General features: G+C 39.0%; 1 protein-coding gene across 1 annotated transcript; it reads left to right on the top strand.

Annotated features, from left to right (window-relative positions):
- Nucleotides 1-1,827: 1,827 nt before the first annotated feature.
- On the top strand, nucleotides 1,828-16,120 carry LOC134751187 (tubulin beta-1 chain-like). Its single transcript, XM_063686562.1, has 2 exons — nucleotides 1,828-1,985; nucleotides 14,445-16,120. The coding sequence occupies exons 1-2, from the start codon at nucleotides 1,929-1,931 to the stop codon at nucleotides 15,729-15,731; spliced, it is 1,344 nt and encodes a 447-aa protein (XP_063542632.1). The 5' UTR covers nucleotides 1,828-1,928; the 3' UTR covers nucleotides 15,732-16,120.
- The last annotated feature ends 3,540 nt before the right edge of the window (nucleotides 16,121-19,660 follow it).

Raw genomic sequence — 19,660 nt, 5'->3', positions numbered from 1 at the left:
AGTTTTCATAGTTTTATTTCATGAGTAACTATCGCGGTAACCGAAGACAATATTCAATACATAATGTTATTCAAGAGATATGCCTACACGTACGTGTTTTATTGACATTGGAAATTGGAAACAACATGAATCAACCAACTTCACGGCCATCGGGTGTCTACTGTCTCCGATTTTGACTGATGTTGGCGGAGCGGAAACAATAGTTATTTGTGCAACAAGAGAGGAAAGTTGGTTTTTCTTGCGAGTGTTGATTTTGAGTACCGAGTAAGCGAAGTTAGAATCTTGAGCGTAGCGAGGCACTCAAAAACACGAGGTGTAAAATAACTTTGCTCTCGTGTTGCACATATAATTTTTCACCTCAGTAGTGAGAACATATTATTAAAGGTTAAAATGTACTTCGAACTACACAAAATAATACAGAGAAACAAAAAAAAATTCATAGAAGAATGAAGTGGCCACTTGTTTCCCTCCCTGGAGAGAGGAAAGTCGCACTTTCGTCACTCCAGGGAGTGACGAAAGTAGGCTTGTTCGAGCTGCTGAGGTGAAATAGTTATTTGTGCAACAAGAGAGGAAAGTTAATTTTTCTTGCGAGTGTTTATGAAGTATGAAGTGGCAGTTCATGGCCTTCACTAAATTAAAAAGCTACTCCAATTGCAATTGCAATTTAAAAGCTCCAGGGAGTGACAAAAGTAGGCTTGTTCGAGCTGCTGAGGTGAAAAGGTTTTTGTAGATTTTTACATTGCAACCAAGCAAAATCGCGTATGTGGGTTTACCCATTTTTCAGTACTTTGGTAGATAATTTCTCCCAATAGGTATCAGTTATTTTAGACTAGCTCTAACATTATATCAAAATAAATCAAATCGGAGCCGGCCATCAGTTGAGTACTTTTCGTTGTTAGATAAACCTGGGGAGACTTGATCCTAGGGGAGAGTTGGTCACCCAAATTATGAAACCATAATTAATTGCCAATTAATTAAAAATATTCCCCTAAAAGGAAAAAATCGCTATAAGTTTCTGATTTTTATAATTTAGGGGACCTAGTTTCCCCTAGGATCATGTTTCCCCAGTCTCCCCTATGTTTAGGGAAAGTAACGAATAACGATCGATGACAACATACATACTTATCTACCCTACCATTATACCTAACATAGGTGCCTAATTGTAATGTGTGTAATTCTAATTTTAAGGGTACACGGAAAGAACATGTCTAGTCACTTAAGTAACATTTTGAGTAATCGCGGTTTTAAACTTTGGGACCATGTCAAAATGTATGGTAATTCCGTGACCAGGTCTTTTTTAACTAAAAAAAGCTTTTTTACATGTATTATAAAGTGGTAGCAAAAGATACAACTAATAGGTAGTTCATTAAGAGCTCTACATTTTAAGATAAAAATCTAATTTTCCGAAAAAAGTGACTAGACATGTTCTTTCCGTGTACCCTTCATTTAGAAATGGCCTCATAGGTACTGATTAGGTTAGCGTTAGTCAAACATTCGCCCTACCCTGCGCCTACGACTCCCTCATGATTCAGTTTGGGGGTGGACTGCCGTCGAGAATCAAGAAATATACACGAATGATGCCATCCAATAAGAACCAAGACAAAAAGTAAACTCAATGTCACACTCGACCACAATACTACTTAACTGTATTCCAATAAAACAAACGGAACAAACATCATATCCATATATAGAAAAGCAGATTCTCTCCATGTCGGCGCTACCAGCTGGCTAAGCAAAGTGAAGTTAGCAGCGAAGCTAAGATGGCTGCCGCGCCAGCCAATCACAGCGCACCGTTCAGACGCGGCGCGGAGGCGAAACTGGCCTCAAAAATCCCCACTGAGCCTGACGATTGATCAAATCTTCGAGCAGTGCGCCGCGAGAGTCGCGTATAGTGTTAGTTAATTTATTCCATTTTAAAAACATTAAATATGAGGGAAATCGTGCATATTCAAGCCGGCCAATGCGGCAACCAGATTGGAGCTAAGGTAATTCGCACATATTTTCTAACTTACATTCATAAAGGTTCTAACAAAGCTTTGATTTACATACAATTAAAATTCTAAGTTCTTTAGTTGTTCTCATGTGAAAGCGGAGGTGTTTTGTGAGGAAATTGTGGGAACTCTTGCATAGTTCCGTTCGAGTGAAGTGTCAAATTAGGACAGTTCGAAATTTGAGTTTTCGCGTATGCGCACGCGCGGTTAGGGTTGTAACACCCTCTCGCGCATGCCCAGTTTTTTTTTCTTTTTTCGTTGCGTGAATAATTGCTTAAAGTTTCATATCAGTGCAATTCGAGTCAATTGCTTTAGACACATTAGAGTTTTAGTAAAAACGTAAAATGTTCAAAATGTATATTATATTCTCCACATATTCTCGCAACTTTGATTTCAAAGGTACTTGTATAAAAATGTTCTTGCTCAATTTTCATCACACTCGCTCAGTAAATGTGAAATTGCACGCAGGCTTAGCAGGAATTACAGAAAAAGCGTTTTCCCTAGGGAGTTATAAAGTTTCTAATATTATAATTATTATTTGTCTTTATACCGTCTTCATTTTTGTATAGCAAGTGTGATGAAAAACATTGTGTGTAACTCGGGGCGATATAATATTGCAAACTCGAGTCTATAAATCGCTCCGGCAAGCCGTCGCGATTTAACTACTCTCGTTTGCAATATTTAACTTACGCCCCATGTTGCACAATGTACTTGGGCGAATCAACTTTTACGAGGCCAATTTGAAAGAGGTTTCAAAAAAGTTTTTTAAAATATTTTTTTGTCAAAATACTGATAATTAATACCATTGGCGTACGGATAATTGATTAAATTAACTTATTTTAATATCAGCAACGAGATCAGAATGCTATTATGTGAGTTTTAATCACATTTTGTTCTTCATACAGTCGGAAATTCTCTTGCGTTACGTCATCTAGATTTAATCATAACATAGGAATAAAAATCTGAAAGCCCATTGAAATCGATATAGATATTTTCCACAGTTAAGAAGCTCATTATATGAGAGGTTTTTTTAAAGAAAAACCACATTATTACGGTAATAACTGGACTTTGCAAATCCCCTGCGTTACTATAGTATTTTAAGAAGTCGTATTTTTCGAATATTACTTCTTTCGTTAGGACTTGGCTTAAAAATTGTATATCTATAGCAGGGGAAAGTTAATAAGATTATAACTCACCGAATCATATCCATCAAAAACGATCCTGGTAATCAAAAAAATAAAAATATTGTGGAATTATTTGGGGACATCCAGTAACGCAAGAGAAAAATAACGAGTAACGCAAGAGAATAGGCCATACATTCTCTGGTGTTACTGACCCTTTTTGATACACCTATTAAATAAAACAAACTTCTTATTAATCAGTAAATATTTGTCGTCTGTTTTTATGCGTCGGTATACACGTTAGTTTGCTATTCGCCTCGTCATTCATTCATAAATTAACATAACAATACACCACCTAATTAACATGAGATCAACTAAGTTGAATAATCTACGCTTGAGATCAGTGTTAAATTAAATACAAGATCAGTAATTCTCAGGAACATCACAAACACTTAAATATTAACTTTAACGTTTGAATCAACTTCAGTTATATAAAGAAAAAACAGTTAACATAAAAAATCAACAAATTAAGATTAACCTACTAAGGCTTCAAAAAATGAGTAAAGTCATTTCTCTAAAACGTTAATCGAAGTCTCGAAGTCAACTAAAGTTCTTCTCGGATGTTTCTGAAAGCTTTCATAATTTTTCCATCCTTCTGAAATTTCTCTTCTTTTCTAGTCTATTCAGTCCATTTTATCATTCCATTTATTTTATCGAGGTTGTATATACTCTTTTTATTCTTACACTCGTTGCAGAGGCCATACATGCAGTCTTTCGAATCGAAATCACACACTGTTGCTTCTATTAGTAAACTGGGGTCGTCAGTTCCTGTAATTCCTTTTTTCCTCAAAGCTTTAGCTTTGTATTCAAAATTTGCATGAAGCTTGCACAAGCGAATTTCCCTTGCATCAATCGAAGGAGTCACAACAAAGAACGGCTTATTCCGTGTAAAATAATACTAAGAGCATTTAATCTCAGGGTTCTCTTTTAGAAAAACCTTGTGAAGACTTTTCATTGTATCTAGCATATATCTTTTAGGAACTTTAATACCTTTCTTGGTTAGTACTTCCTTTTTTCCAGCTGAAGCTCGGTTACCCGAGACGACATTACTGTCGTCTCTTAGAAAAAATTCTTTTATCTTTTTCTTTAGGAGCGTTTCTCGGTCAAAGCGAGACTTGTTCATTTCAATTTTGTTTGTGCCAAACGTGTCCATCAAAAAATTTATCTGCATACGTGAATTTTGAATTGCTTGTGCCGCAAAAAAAGTTTTTATTGTATTTCTTTCTTTTTTCGATTTTGTTTTTTTAAATGTTTCCTTTATGGCATTCGCCAACATTTGGTACTTTAAGTCATCTTTGGTCTGTTTAGATTTAGGTTCTTTTTTTTCTCTTAAATTTTCATTTTTGTTAGCTAATATCCTATTCTCTCTACAAACTTTAGCTATCTCTTCTTGTTCTTTTTCGCCCTCGTTGTTTTGGCGATACGATTGGCTGGTTAATCTCCAAATCTACAAAGACTGATGACAAAGGCTGGATGTGCTTCGCTACTAGTTTTGTAAAAGCAACAGGATTAGCAAGGCTTTGCCGACAAAGTTCTCTGAGGTGGAAGAGTGAGTGGAGATGTAGTTGGTGAAGGCGTCGCTGATTGAAGTGGAGCAGCCCGCAGAGACGTCACTTGAGGAAGCATTGCAATTTGGGGTTGGGGTGATGGTGGTAAATATGCTACTGGTTGCAGTGTACGTAGTGGGCTTAATCTTAAAGGAGACGTCGCTAGTGGAAGTGTGCATAACGAAGCCGTCACTGGCGGAGGTGTTGTTGGCGGAGGAGTAGGCGATTGAGGCTAATTCGTAACACTCTTTCTACGATCCGTTTTATTCTCGCCTGTTCTCTTTTCCGTAAACGCCAAATCGTGTTAGCGTTGTACTTTTCTTTAGGGGTTAAGTTTTTCACTAATCTTTTAGTTTACCGTTCTCTTTGTTTCTTTTAGGCTTCTTCATAGCATTCTGGTTTGTTTTTCAATCGTTCTCGATACCGTTTTTGTTTTTCTGCGGCGCTTAGAGGCATTGTTTTTTTAGGTGTGCACCATTAAATGCTGAAATAAATAAAACAATGTCGCTAAGTTGCAACGTAAATAATAACTTTATACTAACTAATACTCTAGCCATAAAATCATTTAATTTGTGACGAATTTTTATGAGACATTTATAAACAATATTACTCTTATTACTCCACGTTAAATGTATTTACTAATAATAAATATTTAAAAGATAGGTCAAATAAGTTCGATGGCGAGTTGAATAGGATAAGTCGTACTTTCTCTTACGTTACCAGTAACGTAATAGAAGTTTCTCTAGCGTTACCGGTAACGAAGGGGAAAATTTTAACTACAAAGTAAATTATCACGTTAGTTATTAATACAATTACATTTGCATATATATCGCGTTAATATTAGACACCAAACACACAACATTTCAATAGTTTTCAAACATAAGGATAAAAACTTACCGAAACACGTAACGTAACTTAGGGGAGCAGCAATTAAGTCACGCACACCCGACGGCTGCTCGTCGCTGACTGGCGTCTCCCCGCCAGGGATATCACCTCGACAACGCGGGTTCTCAGAAACGTAGGCATATTTCGCCTGCGCATGAGCCACGACCAACGCCATCTCTTTAAAAATATTTGCAACCTTCTATAGTAACGCGGGAGAATTGAAATTGGACGCTAGCTTAGGGACAACAATTTAAAAAATTCTCGAGAATTTTATAAAACTTAAATCATGTTGGCATGGGATGGATTAAATGTACTATTTTATTCTGATTCTTTTAATGATATTATAAAAATAGGTCACCTTATGTTTAAACTTAGAAATTACCATTGTGTGACTATAGCTATCGTTGGGGACACACAATTTTTGTATGGGAGTAAATTTTCTTCTGCTGCGTTACCGTATAAATTTGCTAAAATTCTGATCAAATTGCTAATCTTTAATATTTTGATTAAATATTTATAGTTCTAAAAATGTCATTACCCTAAAAAGGCGCAATAAAAGTATTAGGTTTTTGAAAAAACGTTTTTTTTTTATCGGGGACAAGGAAATTGGCCTCGTAAAAGTTGATTCGCCCACTTACTATTTTTTTTTTGTATACGACATATATAAACAGACTATACCAAGAATTAACAAAATGACTAATGCCACACAGCAATACTTCGATTATAATTCCAAAACGGGCAATGACTCAACGGTTGACGTGTTCTTTATAGCGAGAGAAATAAAAAAAGCAACGATACGCGACGGATTGAGATAACACATTTAATTTAATGACATAACATACTCGTAAAGGTAAACCAGTTTCGGGAAGTATTCGAGAATCAAGAATGACTTGGATTTAGGTGCCTACATTGTGCTTTACCGTATTTTTTTATTGTAAGAAAGTTTGTTATAACATAAATTTAAAGTGATGGCAACTTGATTGTGACACTGCTGGAAATGCAGGGGTCCGTAAGCTGCAGTTTCCGCTTACATCAGACGGGCTGTATGCTTATTGCCAACCTTGGTACTATGACAAAATATCGTCACGTTGGAATATAATTCTATTTTTTTAACTCGGAACATTTTGTAACTATTAGAACCAAATAAAACTATGTATAGTTTTATTTCATGAGTAACTATCGCGGTAACCGAAGACAATATTAGAACCAAAGTTTATAGAGGTATCAAAACTTTTTCGTTATTATTGCGATAGCAAAATAGTTATTTTAAAAGGGGGCAAAGTTGTTATTTAACTACTCGTACAAAACTGAACCACGAGTTCAGCTAGTGGTTCTAAAAGTGGAATCTTGAGTATTGGAATTGCTTCTTAATCACTACATAGTATAAAACAAAGTCGCTTTCCTGTCTGTCCCTATGTATGCTTAGATCTTTAAAACTACGCAACGGATTTTGATGCGGCTTTTTTTTAATAGAGAGAGTGTATAGATGGCGTTGACGGTTTCGTTTGTTATTTAACAATTTTAACGCATATCAGTGAAAGAACATGGGTCAAAATCATAAAAATAATTAATGCAAATAAAAAAAATCATTTATCTATATTTAAATACATTCTATCGTTTTTTTATAAATCTTCACTTTTAGTTTTAAAGTGTGTCGACAGATGGCAGTGAATTTACTGGGGTTACAAAATTTACTATGACAGTACCGCTCTAGTATAAGATACTCTATGATATGTATAATTTGTAAAGGTTTTGTGTAAATTAGTTGAACCGTGCGAAGCCGGGGCGGGTCGCTAGTATGAATTTGAAGTGTGGTACTTGTGGTTCCAAGTTTTATATTTCTAACGCTACATTTTGACCTAAATGCAACAGTTTTGCAGCATTTTTCTCTCTGAGTAGGTAATTAGAAGCAAAGCGAATGCTTAAGAAAATGGCATGGAAATGAGCTCAAGTGCGGCCATTAGACTAAAACATCATTAATTTCACAAACGGCTGTTTCTACTCTGTTTATTTAAGCAAGCCGCTATTCGTTTGTTTTTTATCTGTGTGAAGAGAATAATTGTGTACCGTAAAATGGGGTGAGTAGGAGCCAAACTGACATTCAAACCTCGATAACATTTTATTTTTACATATGCAAACTGAATGGTGTATATAATAAGTGTTCCGGACGTTTGTATTTTAGTTTTTATTTTATTTTGGGTAGTTCCATTTCATAACTTTGACGACAAACAGGAAAAACCACCTCACCCCGTAGTCCCTCGTAATTGGGGTGAGATGGGTTTTCATACAAAGGTGATTTTGGAAGATTGTTGGATCGTTTTTTTTTTTATTATGAGTATTACTATAGGTCCATTTTAAATTGGAATACATTATTTTTGTAGCAGTAACCCTAAAAACCCATATCACCCCCCTTTCAAACCTTCTCTCCCCATTCATAACCCAACTCTCCCCGCGAAACCTACTCACCCCATTTTACGGTAGTTATAGTCTGCAGCCTAGGATTTAGATTGCGCCCTCTTGACAATATTTGATCTTTTTTAATACCACGTCAGTGGCAAACAAGCATACGGACCGCCTAAAGGTAAGTAGTCACCGTCACCTATGGACGCCTGCAACAGAGATATTACTGGTCAGGCTTTAGCATGGTTTCTACAAGTTCGAAGACAAATCACTTTAACTTAATTTTGTTTAGATCAACAATAGAATCATTTTAAATCACTTAAATTTTTGTGGCATCTATTTCTTAGCGGTGGTTGAAGTCACCCAGTCTGCTTGGACCTTTTTTAGAAAGTCACATTCAGAGTAACTTAGATAGGTAAAATAATCGTGTGTTACTAAGGAATTATCTTTTCCCCTCACTAGCTCGGAAAGTTGTCTTTTATCCTTTAAAACAAGCGGAGAAAAACGCATTTTATCCACTAGTGGGGAAAGTAATTTGACCTTGGATGGAGTGGAGCGTGTTTAAGTAGCTTGACAGATAACAAAACGTAAAACGCTCATAATAATGGTTCGTTCAATATTAATTATCATTAAACAAATGGTTTGAGAATCGAATAAAAAATACCAAATTTAGCTTTATTTAATGATTTTATGTCATAAACCTTAAAGTTCCATATGAAACGTTTGTTTTTTAATAATGATGTTAAATATAATTCTGAACGCACAAGTTGAGTCGATGCTATTTCTAAACGCATCATTGACATTTCATACGTCAGAAATGTCAACATTGTCAACAAAATTTTTACTTAATAACTTCTCACGTAAAAATACAGAATTTCCAGTTTTTGTTATAATATCGTAAAAAATGAGTGATCCCAGTGATAAAGATGATCTAACGCCTGTGGATGTTGCACTTTCCTCGCTATAGTGAGGTGAAAAGTTTTGTGTTACACACGGGTGCAAATGTATTTTACTTCTCGTGTGTTGATACACTCGCTACGCTCAGGATTCTATTTTAGAACCACACGCTTCGCTCGTGGTTCAACTATAGAATCCTTTCGCTTGCTCGTCTTTCAATTCCACACTCGCGGGTAAAATACAATTTTGCACCCTTGTATAACAAATAACTATTTCACATTACCTTTTCGAAAAAGTGCTTTTTCTTCCCCGCTAGGAGGGATCAAAGTGGCACTTTTCTGTTCTAGGACATGATTTTTTTCTTTTTTTGTACTACACAATATTATTATATATAATAACACTTGAATCCCTCACCACGCTTTCAATGTACGCCCTCGCCGTAAATATATCATTTTGCTCCCTTGTGACACAATCTACTATTTTCTACCTTACGTAAGCCAAAACACACATTCTCTTCATACAAATCAAATTCACATCACCACACTCATCAGTAGTGGGCATGGTACTCGATTCCCACCGGCTTTCTAAGTTTCAGATAGTTCACTGAACTGTTCAGCACTTCGCAAAGAAAACCAAAGCCAAATTGGCTCCGGATTGCCTACAAATAGTACAAATATGTTTGATGCGACGTCACTGCATTCAACACATTGTTTCTACAATATAGGTCACTAGCTGCAGCTAAGTGTTAATTGTTTGAATTGCACACAATTATCGGCTTTCGAGCCCGACCGAGTCGGGTGAAACCCGGGCGCAAGAACCATGCGATTTGCTTACTGGCCATTGGCTGATATCGATCTGCTAATTTACTAATTTCTCTTCGTTACAAAAGATTAATGGCTAGGAAATTGTATTCGATGATTCTTAGAGCGTTATATTCAAACGTTAGAAGACCACGCTAACTCTGCTCTGCATAGACTTTGCAGAGCCAGCGTGGAAGCGTATCACCAAAAACGTCAATTACTATGAAATATGGCGTTCATAATTACACTCACACTTAGGCACGTCAAAGTCGGTGCAGAGATAGCCTAATGGACTGCAATCTAACTTGCTACTTTGCTCAGTCAAAATGTATAATTTGACTTAAGTTATAAGAATGAAAGAGCAAAAAATTAGAAATAATGACATGCTAAAATCCGGCTACTGTTACTACAAAGTCTTCTCTTTGTTACACTTCCGATAGAATTGGCTTAATAAATTAACTTGTATTACTAATTCAGAATCAGGGGCCCGTTTATCAAAAGCTTGTATAGCTTGTAATACAAGTGGAAGTCCCTTTTTTTAGGGTTTTGTTAGAAAGGGACTTCCATTTGTATTAAAAGCTACAAGCTTTTGAGAAACGGGCCCCAGATCTTGGCTCAATAAATTAACTTGTATTACTAATTCAGAATCAGGGGCCCGTTTATCAAAAGCTTGTAGCTTGTAATACAAGTGGAAGTCCCGTTTTAAAAGGCTTTTGTTAGAAAGGGACTTCCACTCGGATGACGCCAACACAGGCACGAAGCACACGCCAGCCTAAGCTGCCGGTCGCGTTCACTGCGGCCCCGAAACCTGGCCCCGCTCAAACGGTATCACCAGGCTAGGGATCGCGGGGTTGGATAACGGCCGGTAGCGATAAAGCTGGCCCTCACCAGATCACACAGTCGTCCACAAAAAGACGATGGAAGACCGCCCCACGAAGATGGGGCGCGAATGGAGACAGTCTCCGCAGCAGGGATGCGGTAGAGACCCCTCACACCCTCCCTTGGGAGGGCGTCGAAAGAAACCCACTAACTAGGGACTTCCACTTGTATTACAAGCTACAAGCTTTTGATAAACGGGCCCCAGATCACTACACCTTATAAAACAAAGTCCCCAGCCGCGTGTCTGTCTGTCTGTATGTTCGCAATAAACTCGAAAACTCCTGAACGGATTTTCATGCGGTTTTCACCTATCAATAGAGTGATTCTTGAGGAAGGTTTAGGTGTATTTGTTAAGGTTTTGGTTAACCCGTGCGAAGCCGGGGCGGGTCGCTACTCGCTTATATTAAAAAGTTGTTAATCACGTAATATGTAGGAACTAGACATACATAATGTTATTATCTGATTTGAATTTTTGCTGCATAAGCATGCCTAATGCATTAAAACGTACGACACATGATTTCAATCAAAGCAAATTAAAGGGACATTAGGAAGACCGTGTGTGTAATCAATTTCAATTGAGTACAACTTAAACGAGTTTATAACGATTTATTTCATTTTCTTTACGAGCCCTACCCACTCATCTTTCGCAAGAACATAAAAGTTTAATGTCACTTAAGGGCATTGGGATTTATATCTAATAGAGTATCTATGTAGGCGAATGCGCTGGTTCGGGCACGTGATGAGAAGGGATGAAGAGTACCCAGTTAAAAAGGCTTTAGCAATCCCGGAAAAGAGAAAAGGCGGAGGGCGCCCCCTAGCTACGTGGTGGACAACCGTATCCAAAGACCTGGAACGGGCTCAGCTTGAAACGCAAACAACCCAGGATAGGCGATCCTGGCACCTAAGGACGAGGAGAGCCGACCCCAAATGAAGGGATAAGGCTAGGAAGAAGAAGAAGAGTATCTATGTAGAGATTCGAAGTTTAACTGCTGAGAACAGCCGTAGCTGAAATAAAAATCGTTTATTGACTAATATAAAAATATATCGGAATGATATGTTAACGAAGTGTCTTGATCATTCTCATTCATTATATAAATTCGATTGGCGTTCTCCATATATTCACTTGACTATTATAGGCTGAAATGGATAAGGAGGGCATTGTACCTGTTAAATTTACAAAGTCATTCTACACGAGTAGTAATGTAATATATAATAAAAGAGAAACTGTTTTTGAATGGAGGTAACGGATCAATCAATAAGCTGGTATGGATTGAATCATTTTTATATCGTTGCGTTACGGTACAATGATGGATTCAAATTTATTGCCCTTAATTCAACGTCTGTTTTTAACTTTGATGTTGCAGTTAAGGCTGGCACAAATTCTTCTAGACCATGCGTTCACTTTACTAAGAACAAAGTACGTGAATCAGTAATCATAAAACGCCTTGGAATCTCTTCGCAGAAAGATGCTATTTGCGTTGCATTCAATTAACATCTACAATACAAGCTGTGTCAATACTTTTCATTCTGTTTACGTAACAGTAACATGAGTGCCTTGTTCAACTAGTACCTAGTTTAACCTTAGTTTATCAAACACTAAACAAAATACGAGTATTAGTCGCAGTGGGTTGATATTTCAGCGATTTTAATTTAAGAGAACAAAGCGGTCTGCGTATGAGGTCACGGGCAATTTGAGGGCATGATTGCTGTAGGAAACAATAGTGGAACACTATGGTGATTCAAGCTGCTTTTCTACTCCGCCGAGCACACTATTTGACGCTGATTTATTAGAACGTTAAAACCATTTTAATTTGATATCTGACTACTTTAGAAGGTGTTAGGATCGTTTTGATTTCACGTAGTCTAAAAGTAGTCAAATGTTAGTAATTTGATTTCGCATAGTCGGGCTTTAGGTGTTTTCTGACGAGAATCTGCGGTGTCTTATCAGCAGGCCGGTTTAGACGCAAGTTAAGGCTAGATAGCAACGGTCGTTGAACTCGCGGCCGATGACCAGAGCGTATAAATAGCCATCGACCGCCATAACGCAGAGTATACACTCAAAATGCACTTACATTAGTATTTTTGTCTCGAGAGCCCGATCCGTATTCAATTGGGGCATGAATTCAGTTTCATATTTAGCGGTTGCGGGGATGCTATTGTGGCAGGCAGGTGGCACAAAACACCTATTGTGCACTAGTCAGAACCGCGGTTTCCCTCGCAAGTGGCGCGCCGTTCACATGCCGCTTTCATCATACCTTCTCTTATCTAGTTACGACTAAGAAAGCAGCCTTTCGCGCTATTGACCAGCCTTTCACTTTTTGTTGTTATTAAATCATCAGTCATTTTTTGAAAGTCGATATTTTTACATGTCGCTGTAATTATGGCAATTTCAGACAACGAAATTCGACTAAGTTCATAAAAAGGCCATTATACACGGTGTTACTTGAGCCACTGAAAACCTGAGACACTCCAACAGTTTTTATTTATTTTGAACTCATATTGAGTATTTATTCTTTAATCGGATAAATATTTAAAAAAAATATTAGTTGTTTAGTTTTCTTAGCAATTCTTTTCGACTGGTAATTCTACACAAGATGCTTCGTCGTTTTAGTGACATCAAACAATTGCTAGTTACCATCGTAAACACTGTTAACTGACCATTTGCATACCTTACTGCAGCGAGATAAGGTTTACCAATGGCCAGTTAAGGGTGTTGCTCATTAACAAATAACTTGTCAAATGATAGTTATTGATATTGTTGCATTACAAACCTGCAGAATGGGCATGTAATAAAAAAAAATAAAAAAATAAAAATACCCCCATTAAAACAAAGCGCGATCGATTCTCCTATCGATTCTGAACAAACTGTTTTTAGGTTTTCAGTGGGTCATGAAACACCGTGTATATAACTGTCTAAGGACTTTAAAAGATGACGTTTCATTTCTCGGTTTAATGGCAATTTAAAACTTATTTATTCATCGAATCGCCCTGAACCAAAAAGTCAGCCTCCGCATTAGTCAGTTCTCCTTATAAGGAGTAGTCAGAGCCGAGTCGCTCGCCTCAGCACACATCTATACTGTAGGATGACATCATAGCCATCGGCCCGATGAATGTTAATGCTCTTCGAACCGTTGCTAAGTTGCTATGTTCAACGCTTGACTTAAATCTGAGGCTTTTGTATCTGTCAAGGATTTCTACAATATTTAGTCTGCATATTACCAAATATTACGTAAGCCAACAACGAGACACTTCATGACTTTTACGTCACTGTTTTCACTTGTTAATTTTTACAATTGTTTTCCAAGGTTTTCCATAATGATTTTCGCGTCGTTTTTCCAATTCAGTGAACATATGGTCACCTGAAATCAGGCCACGGTCTTAAAGGGATCGAAAACTAGTATTCGAATGCTAATGAGCTGAACGAGGCAAGACATTCTCTACTTATATGGAGGGATAAGCCCAATACGGGGAGCCGCGTGGGCGTCGCCCGTCGGCAAGGCGACGCGCGCTATAACTCAGACTATTGTCTTGCGTAATATTCTCTACTGAAGTCATTAAAGATGTATCCTGTACGCCATTAACGCGGTTCATTGAGCTTTATTGTCGCTGACAGCCTCTTGAGTTATGCATTGTCTCACTTCCACTTTCAAACTGAACGGAACTCAAACAATAACGGATGCGAGTACTGAACTCTTCCGAGGTATCGCTTACTCGACACGCAACCGGTTCGAAAGTAGCAATGAGCTGAGACGCACTTACGATGCCCCGCAATGGCGCGGAGAGCTTTCGTGAAGGCATTTTAATCGACTGCATTCCGTGTGGCGCCCTATTCCGAAACTAACGGATAATCTCTCTCTTTTACAGTTCTGGGAGATCATCTCGGACGAGCATGGAATCGACCCCAACGGTGCCTACCATGGGGACTCGGACCTGCAGTTGGAGCGCATCAACGTTTACTACAATGAGGCCTCCGGCGGCAAGTACGTGCCCCGCGCCATCCTGGTGGACTTGGAGCCCGGCACCATGGACTCCGTCCGCTCTGGACCTTTCGGACAGATCTTCCGCCCCGACAACTTCGTGTTCGGACAGTCTGGCGCCGGCAACAACTGGGCCAAGGGTCACTACACTGAGGGAGCTGAACTCGTCGACTCAGTTCTCGACGTAGTACGGAAAGAATCAGAATCCTGTGATTGCCTACAGGGCTTCCAGCTCACACACTCCCTCGGTGGCGGTACCGGATCCGGTATGGGAACACTGCTCATCTCCAAAATTCGTGAGGAGTACCCCGACAGAATCATGAACACGTACTCCGTCGTCCCCTCGCCAAAAGTATCAGACACCGTCGTAGAACCCTACAACGCGACTCTCTCAGTCCACCAGCTCGTAGAAAACACAGACGAAACATACTGCATCGACAACGAGGCCCTCTACGACATCTGCTTCCGCACGCTCAAACTGTCCACTCCCACATACGGTGATCTCAACCACTTGGTGTCCCTCACAATGTCCGGTGTCACTACCTGCCTTAGATTCCCCGGTCAACTGAACGCTGATCTCAGAAAGTTGGCTGTCAACATGGTTCCTTTCCCTCGTCTGCACTTCTTCATGCCCGGCTTCGCTCCCCTCACATCCCGTGGAAGCAGACAATACCGCGCGCTGACCGTGCCCGAACTGACTCAACAGATGTTCGACGCCAAGAACATGATGGCGGCGTGCGACCCGCGCCACGGGCGCTACCTGACCGTGGCCGCCATCTTCCGCGGTCGCATGTCCATGAAGGAAGTCGACGAGCAGATGCTCAACATCCAGAACAAGAACTCGTCCTACTTCGTGGAATGGATCCCGAACAACGTGAAGACCGCCGTGTGCGACATCCCGCCCCGCGGTCTCAAGATGGCCGCCACCTTCATCGGCAACTCCACCGCCATCCAGGAGCTGTTCAAGCGCATCTCGGAGCAGTTTACGGCTATGTTCAGGCGCAAGGCTTTCTTGCATTGGTACACCGGCGAGGGCATGGACGAGATGGAGTTCACCGAGGCCGAGAGCAACATGAACGACCTGGTGTCGGAGTACCAGCAGTACCAGGAGGCCACCGCCGACGAGGACGCCGAGTTCGATGAGGAGCAGGAGCAGGATATCGACGACCACTAGACGTCTTATAGAAGGACTCGTTGCCTCGCGACAAAGTACATGCCATTATATCTCGCGTTACTTTTTGTGTAACATTAATGATTCCTATCTATTCAAAGACCTGCTTTCTAACTTTTAACAGAATGCACGTGTTAACAAATCCCGGTCATGACATGCGTGAATGTTTGCGATATCTGTATTGGTACAATACATTCCTGACTTTACCATTGAGATCTGAAACTAGTAAAGGCTGATCTATTCCTTCCTGTAGATCTTTATGTATTAGTTTGGGGACCGTCCTCAGACGCTCTCCAAACGTGATAAATGAAGGCTTCAATAACAGAAGTTTTATGATTAAAATTAGTTTGATCAATAATTTAATGTATATAATAAAGATTTTTATTTATTTACTTACCTGTTTTCTTGACCTTGCCCTTTAGAAGTCATAAATAATACACTATTAATCAAAATTAAGTGTAAAATCATCAGATAGACGATAAACATACAAGTATAACTTACGCAATCCTTGAGAAAACGCGACAGTCATGCATGGAAACACACATAAGTATATAATACAAAGTACCTGCGTCGACTCTTAAAAGTATGTCACGGCTATATAAGGAAGTTAATCCAACTGTTTAGTACAAGATCGACCGAACGGCTATAAAACGATACGACGAAATTCGCATGCCGATAACGTAGTACTTATTTTGACTCGTACTCCAAGCTTGACATCACTTACCTTGACTCTATATATAGAAATGCACTTAAGAAACGACCAGCGTACATAGATCTGCGGACGCAATGCGTGACCTCAGAATTCCAAGCAATTTAATCATCAGTGCGAGGCTGGAAGGGTCTCTGTTGGCCGGTGATACAGTTTTCCTGTGATAACGACGTGATGTCAGAAGTTGTCGGTAAACAACTGGCCTCATGTCATCTCGGCTGACATTGTCCAAACATATTGATGACAGCACGCTTAGAACTGTGTAGGCTACATAATATTACAATTAGGTCACCTTGTTTAATAGGTAAACAAATGACAGCTCTCCGGGCTGTATTTATAAGCATGAAATAAAATTGCGCGAATAAAAACTGAATCAGCATTTGTCCTCGTTTGCTACTGTGTTTGCTACTAATTAAAGTATGGACTCGGGGGCTATAAATACGTAAATAAAATAATGAATAATTGTTGTTTGTGTAAGTAAAGTAATAACATGTAATAATAATGAAGTATCCTAGATTCATTATTAGAGAGGAAACCTATTCACCTTGTCCGTCAGTAACCGCCGCTGTCAGACCAAGCCAAGTCTGCAACGATTTTGATAGCACACGCAGTGCAGTGTTATTTTAAACGTCAAAATTCTTTGAAATTATGACGTATAAATAACACTTGCACTGCGTGTGCTATAGAAATCGATGCAGACTTGTCTTGGTCTGACAGCGTGTGACAATACTGCGTAAGTAGGTACGCAAACCTAACTTCATTAGCGCCGCCATTGCTGTATACATAACAATTATAAATAATTTATTACTAAGCTTTTTAAATATACAACCAGGATGAGAAGTAAAACGCTTGCTTATACCTATCTACATATTTTCTTCAACTATGAACATACTTCCGCCATTGCCAGGTAAGATTTTATTGTATAGTCGCCATCAGATATATCGGAGCGGCCAAGGTGCTCACATCACAAATATCTGAACACGCCTCTATTGTCAAGGCGCTAGGTGCGTGTTCAGATATTTTTGAGCATCTCGGCCGCTTCGATATATCTGATGGCGACTGTACGTTTTGTTGTAACGTCCATCGCCAATTTGATTTTTTGGATTTTTAGCTTAATAGCATCGATCGAAGACGTTTCTGCTTGTTAAAAATTAATTTTTGGATACCGTTAGGTATTTTAATGTACAAGCATTAAATTGGTTATTTGCGTAAGAAATGTCATGTTGCTTAAGATTGATTGAGCTGTAAATGTTTTTGCGGGTGAATCAGTATTCAAAAACAGCTTTTTAAAATATATGTATTAGGTATACAGCTTGGTAGGTACCGGAAAACAGTGTACTTTGAAAATGTAGGTACCTATCCTTGTTTCTTACAATGAATTGTTTAAGTATACACGGTGGCTAAAAAATAAGTGCATTCCCATTGCCAGGGAGGTTTTGGGATTATACTGAGCCGCTTTTACTATGGCATCAACCACGAAACCGAGAAAAAATTTTTACCCTCCCATAGAAAATGGACCAGCCAAAATGTATGAAACAGCCTAATTTTTTTTACGATTTCGTGGTTTGTCCCGTAGTAAAAGTTGCTCAGTATAATCACAAAACCTCCCTGGCAATGGGAATGCACTATTTTGTATTTTGCACGTGTCTAGCCACCGTGTATAGCTAGCAACCCGAAAAGTGGAAAAAATTGGCAAATTTGAAAAATGTAGGCGCAAAAGATCACACATACAAATCTACTTCACGCCTTTTGCTACTGACAAAGTTGACTTGCCAGAGTATACTGTATAATTATTACTTATTACTTACCTATTACCTACTAGTCTTTTATGAGTAGGTTAGAGTCAGACCAAGACAAGTCTGCAACGATTTTGATAGCACACGCAGTGCAAGTGTTATTTCAAACGTCAAACTTCTATGAAATTACTTATAAATAACACTTGCACTGCGTGTGCTATAAAATCGGTGCACTTGTCTTGGTCTGACTCTAGATACGTATACCTAGTTTTAAAAGGCGGGGCAGTGGTATCGACTGACGGCCGGCGCCTCGAGTGTGTTGACCGGCAGAATAGGTGCTATCAACAGACACGCCCGGAAAATGCGAACTTTTTATTTTCAATACATTGCGGCATGATGCAGTCAGTTCAAACCTTACTGAAAAGATGGTTTTGTATTGGTATCATCATCATAAAGCCCAGGGCCGGATTTAGAGTTGTGGAGGCCCCGGGGCACCAAAGGAGTGGAGGCCCCCTGGCCCCAAATTATTTTTCCTAAGTCTCTATTGTGGGGGCCCCTCTTTTGTGGAGGCCTAGGACAGTTGCCCTCCCTTATTATTTAAGTTAAGATTGTTTATAGTGTCACATAATAAATAACCGAGTAAAGTTGGATTAAAAGTCCTATAGTTAGAGGTTACTTTGGGAATTAATTGTATCGAGCAAAGTGTCATAATTCGTGTATCGGAAGCTTATAAATTAAAGATAATATAGTCAAGAACTACATTTATTTATTCCACGTCTACGAATATCAACGTCTCTTAAGGGGCCCACTGACTATCAGTCCGCCGGACGATATCGGCCTGTCCATTGTTCGGAACTGTCAATTTTTTGTTCTAACTGACAGGCCGATATCGTCCGGCGGACTGATAGTCAGTGGGCTCCTTTAGAAAAATTAGACCATAATAAGGAGATTTTTCGCCTTCTGGCTCCGAAAAAATCATGAGAGATAATTCATACTATACCTACGATACGAAAACGCACAAGAACGTTACATCCGTAAATAGGTGTGAAAGTGTGTTCAACGTTTTAACACCGCCATAAATCGTACCAATAAATCTTGAAACAAAATCGGTCTCAATTTTACGAGTACTGTAAGTCTAATTATTCGAACGCCTACATTAATATATGTAAACTGAATGTAGGTTGCCGGAGCCTTCTCTAAGCCTTGACTACTTGCAAAATGTTGGGGCACCCACACGCTGAGAACAATGTAGTATATAAGTATGTCAAAGATGGCGGAAGGAAGTAAAATGTAAGATATATGTATGTGTTTTTTCGCCCGCGACTTCGTCTGCGTGGATTTAGTTATTTGGGTAGCTTATTTTTTATCCAATCTGCTTTTTATCGATTTCCCAGCCCATACAAACTTCCACCCCTCGTTTCACCCACTTAAATGATTACTTCTGTGATAAAAACTACCCTATGTCCTTCCCCGGGATTCAAACTATC

Source organism: Cydia strobilella, chromosome 21, assembly GCF_947568885.1.
Source record: "Cydia strobilella chromosome 21, ilCydStro3.1, whole genome shotgun sequence".
Classification (NCBI taxonomy): Eukaryota; Metazoa; Arthropoda; class Insecta; order Lepidoptera; family Tortricidae; genus Cydia; species Cydia strobilella.
The sequence above is the reverse complement of the archived record's forward strand: the minus strand, read 5'-3'. Positions and strand labels throughout refer to the sequence as shown.

Coding starts and splice junctions, on each gene's coding strand:
- LOC134751187 (XM_063686562.1), top strand. CDS start 1,929: ATGAGGGAAATCGTGCATATTCAAGCCGGCCAATGCGGCAACCAGATT. Junction 1,986..14,444: donor GCAACCAGATTGGAGCTAAG/GTAATTCGCACA, acceptor TCTCTTTTACAG/TTCTGGGAGATCATCTCGGA.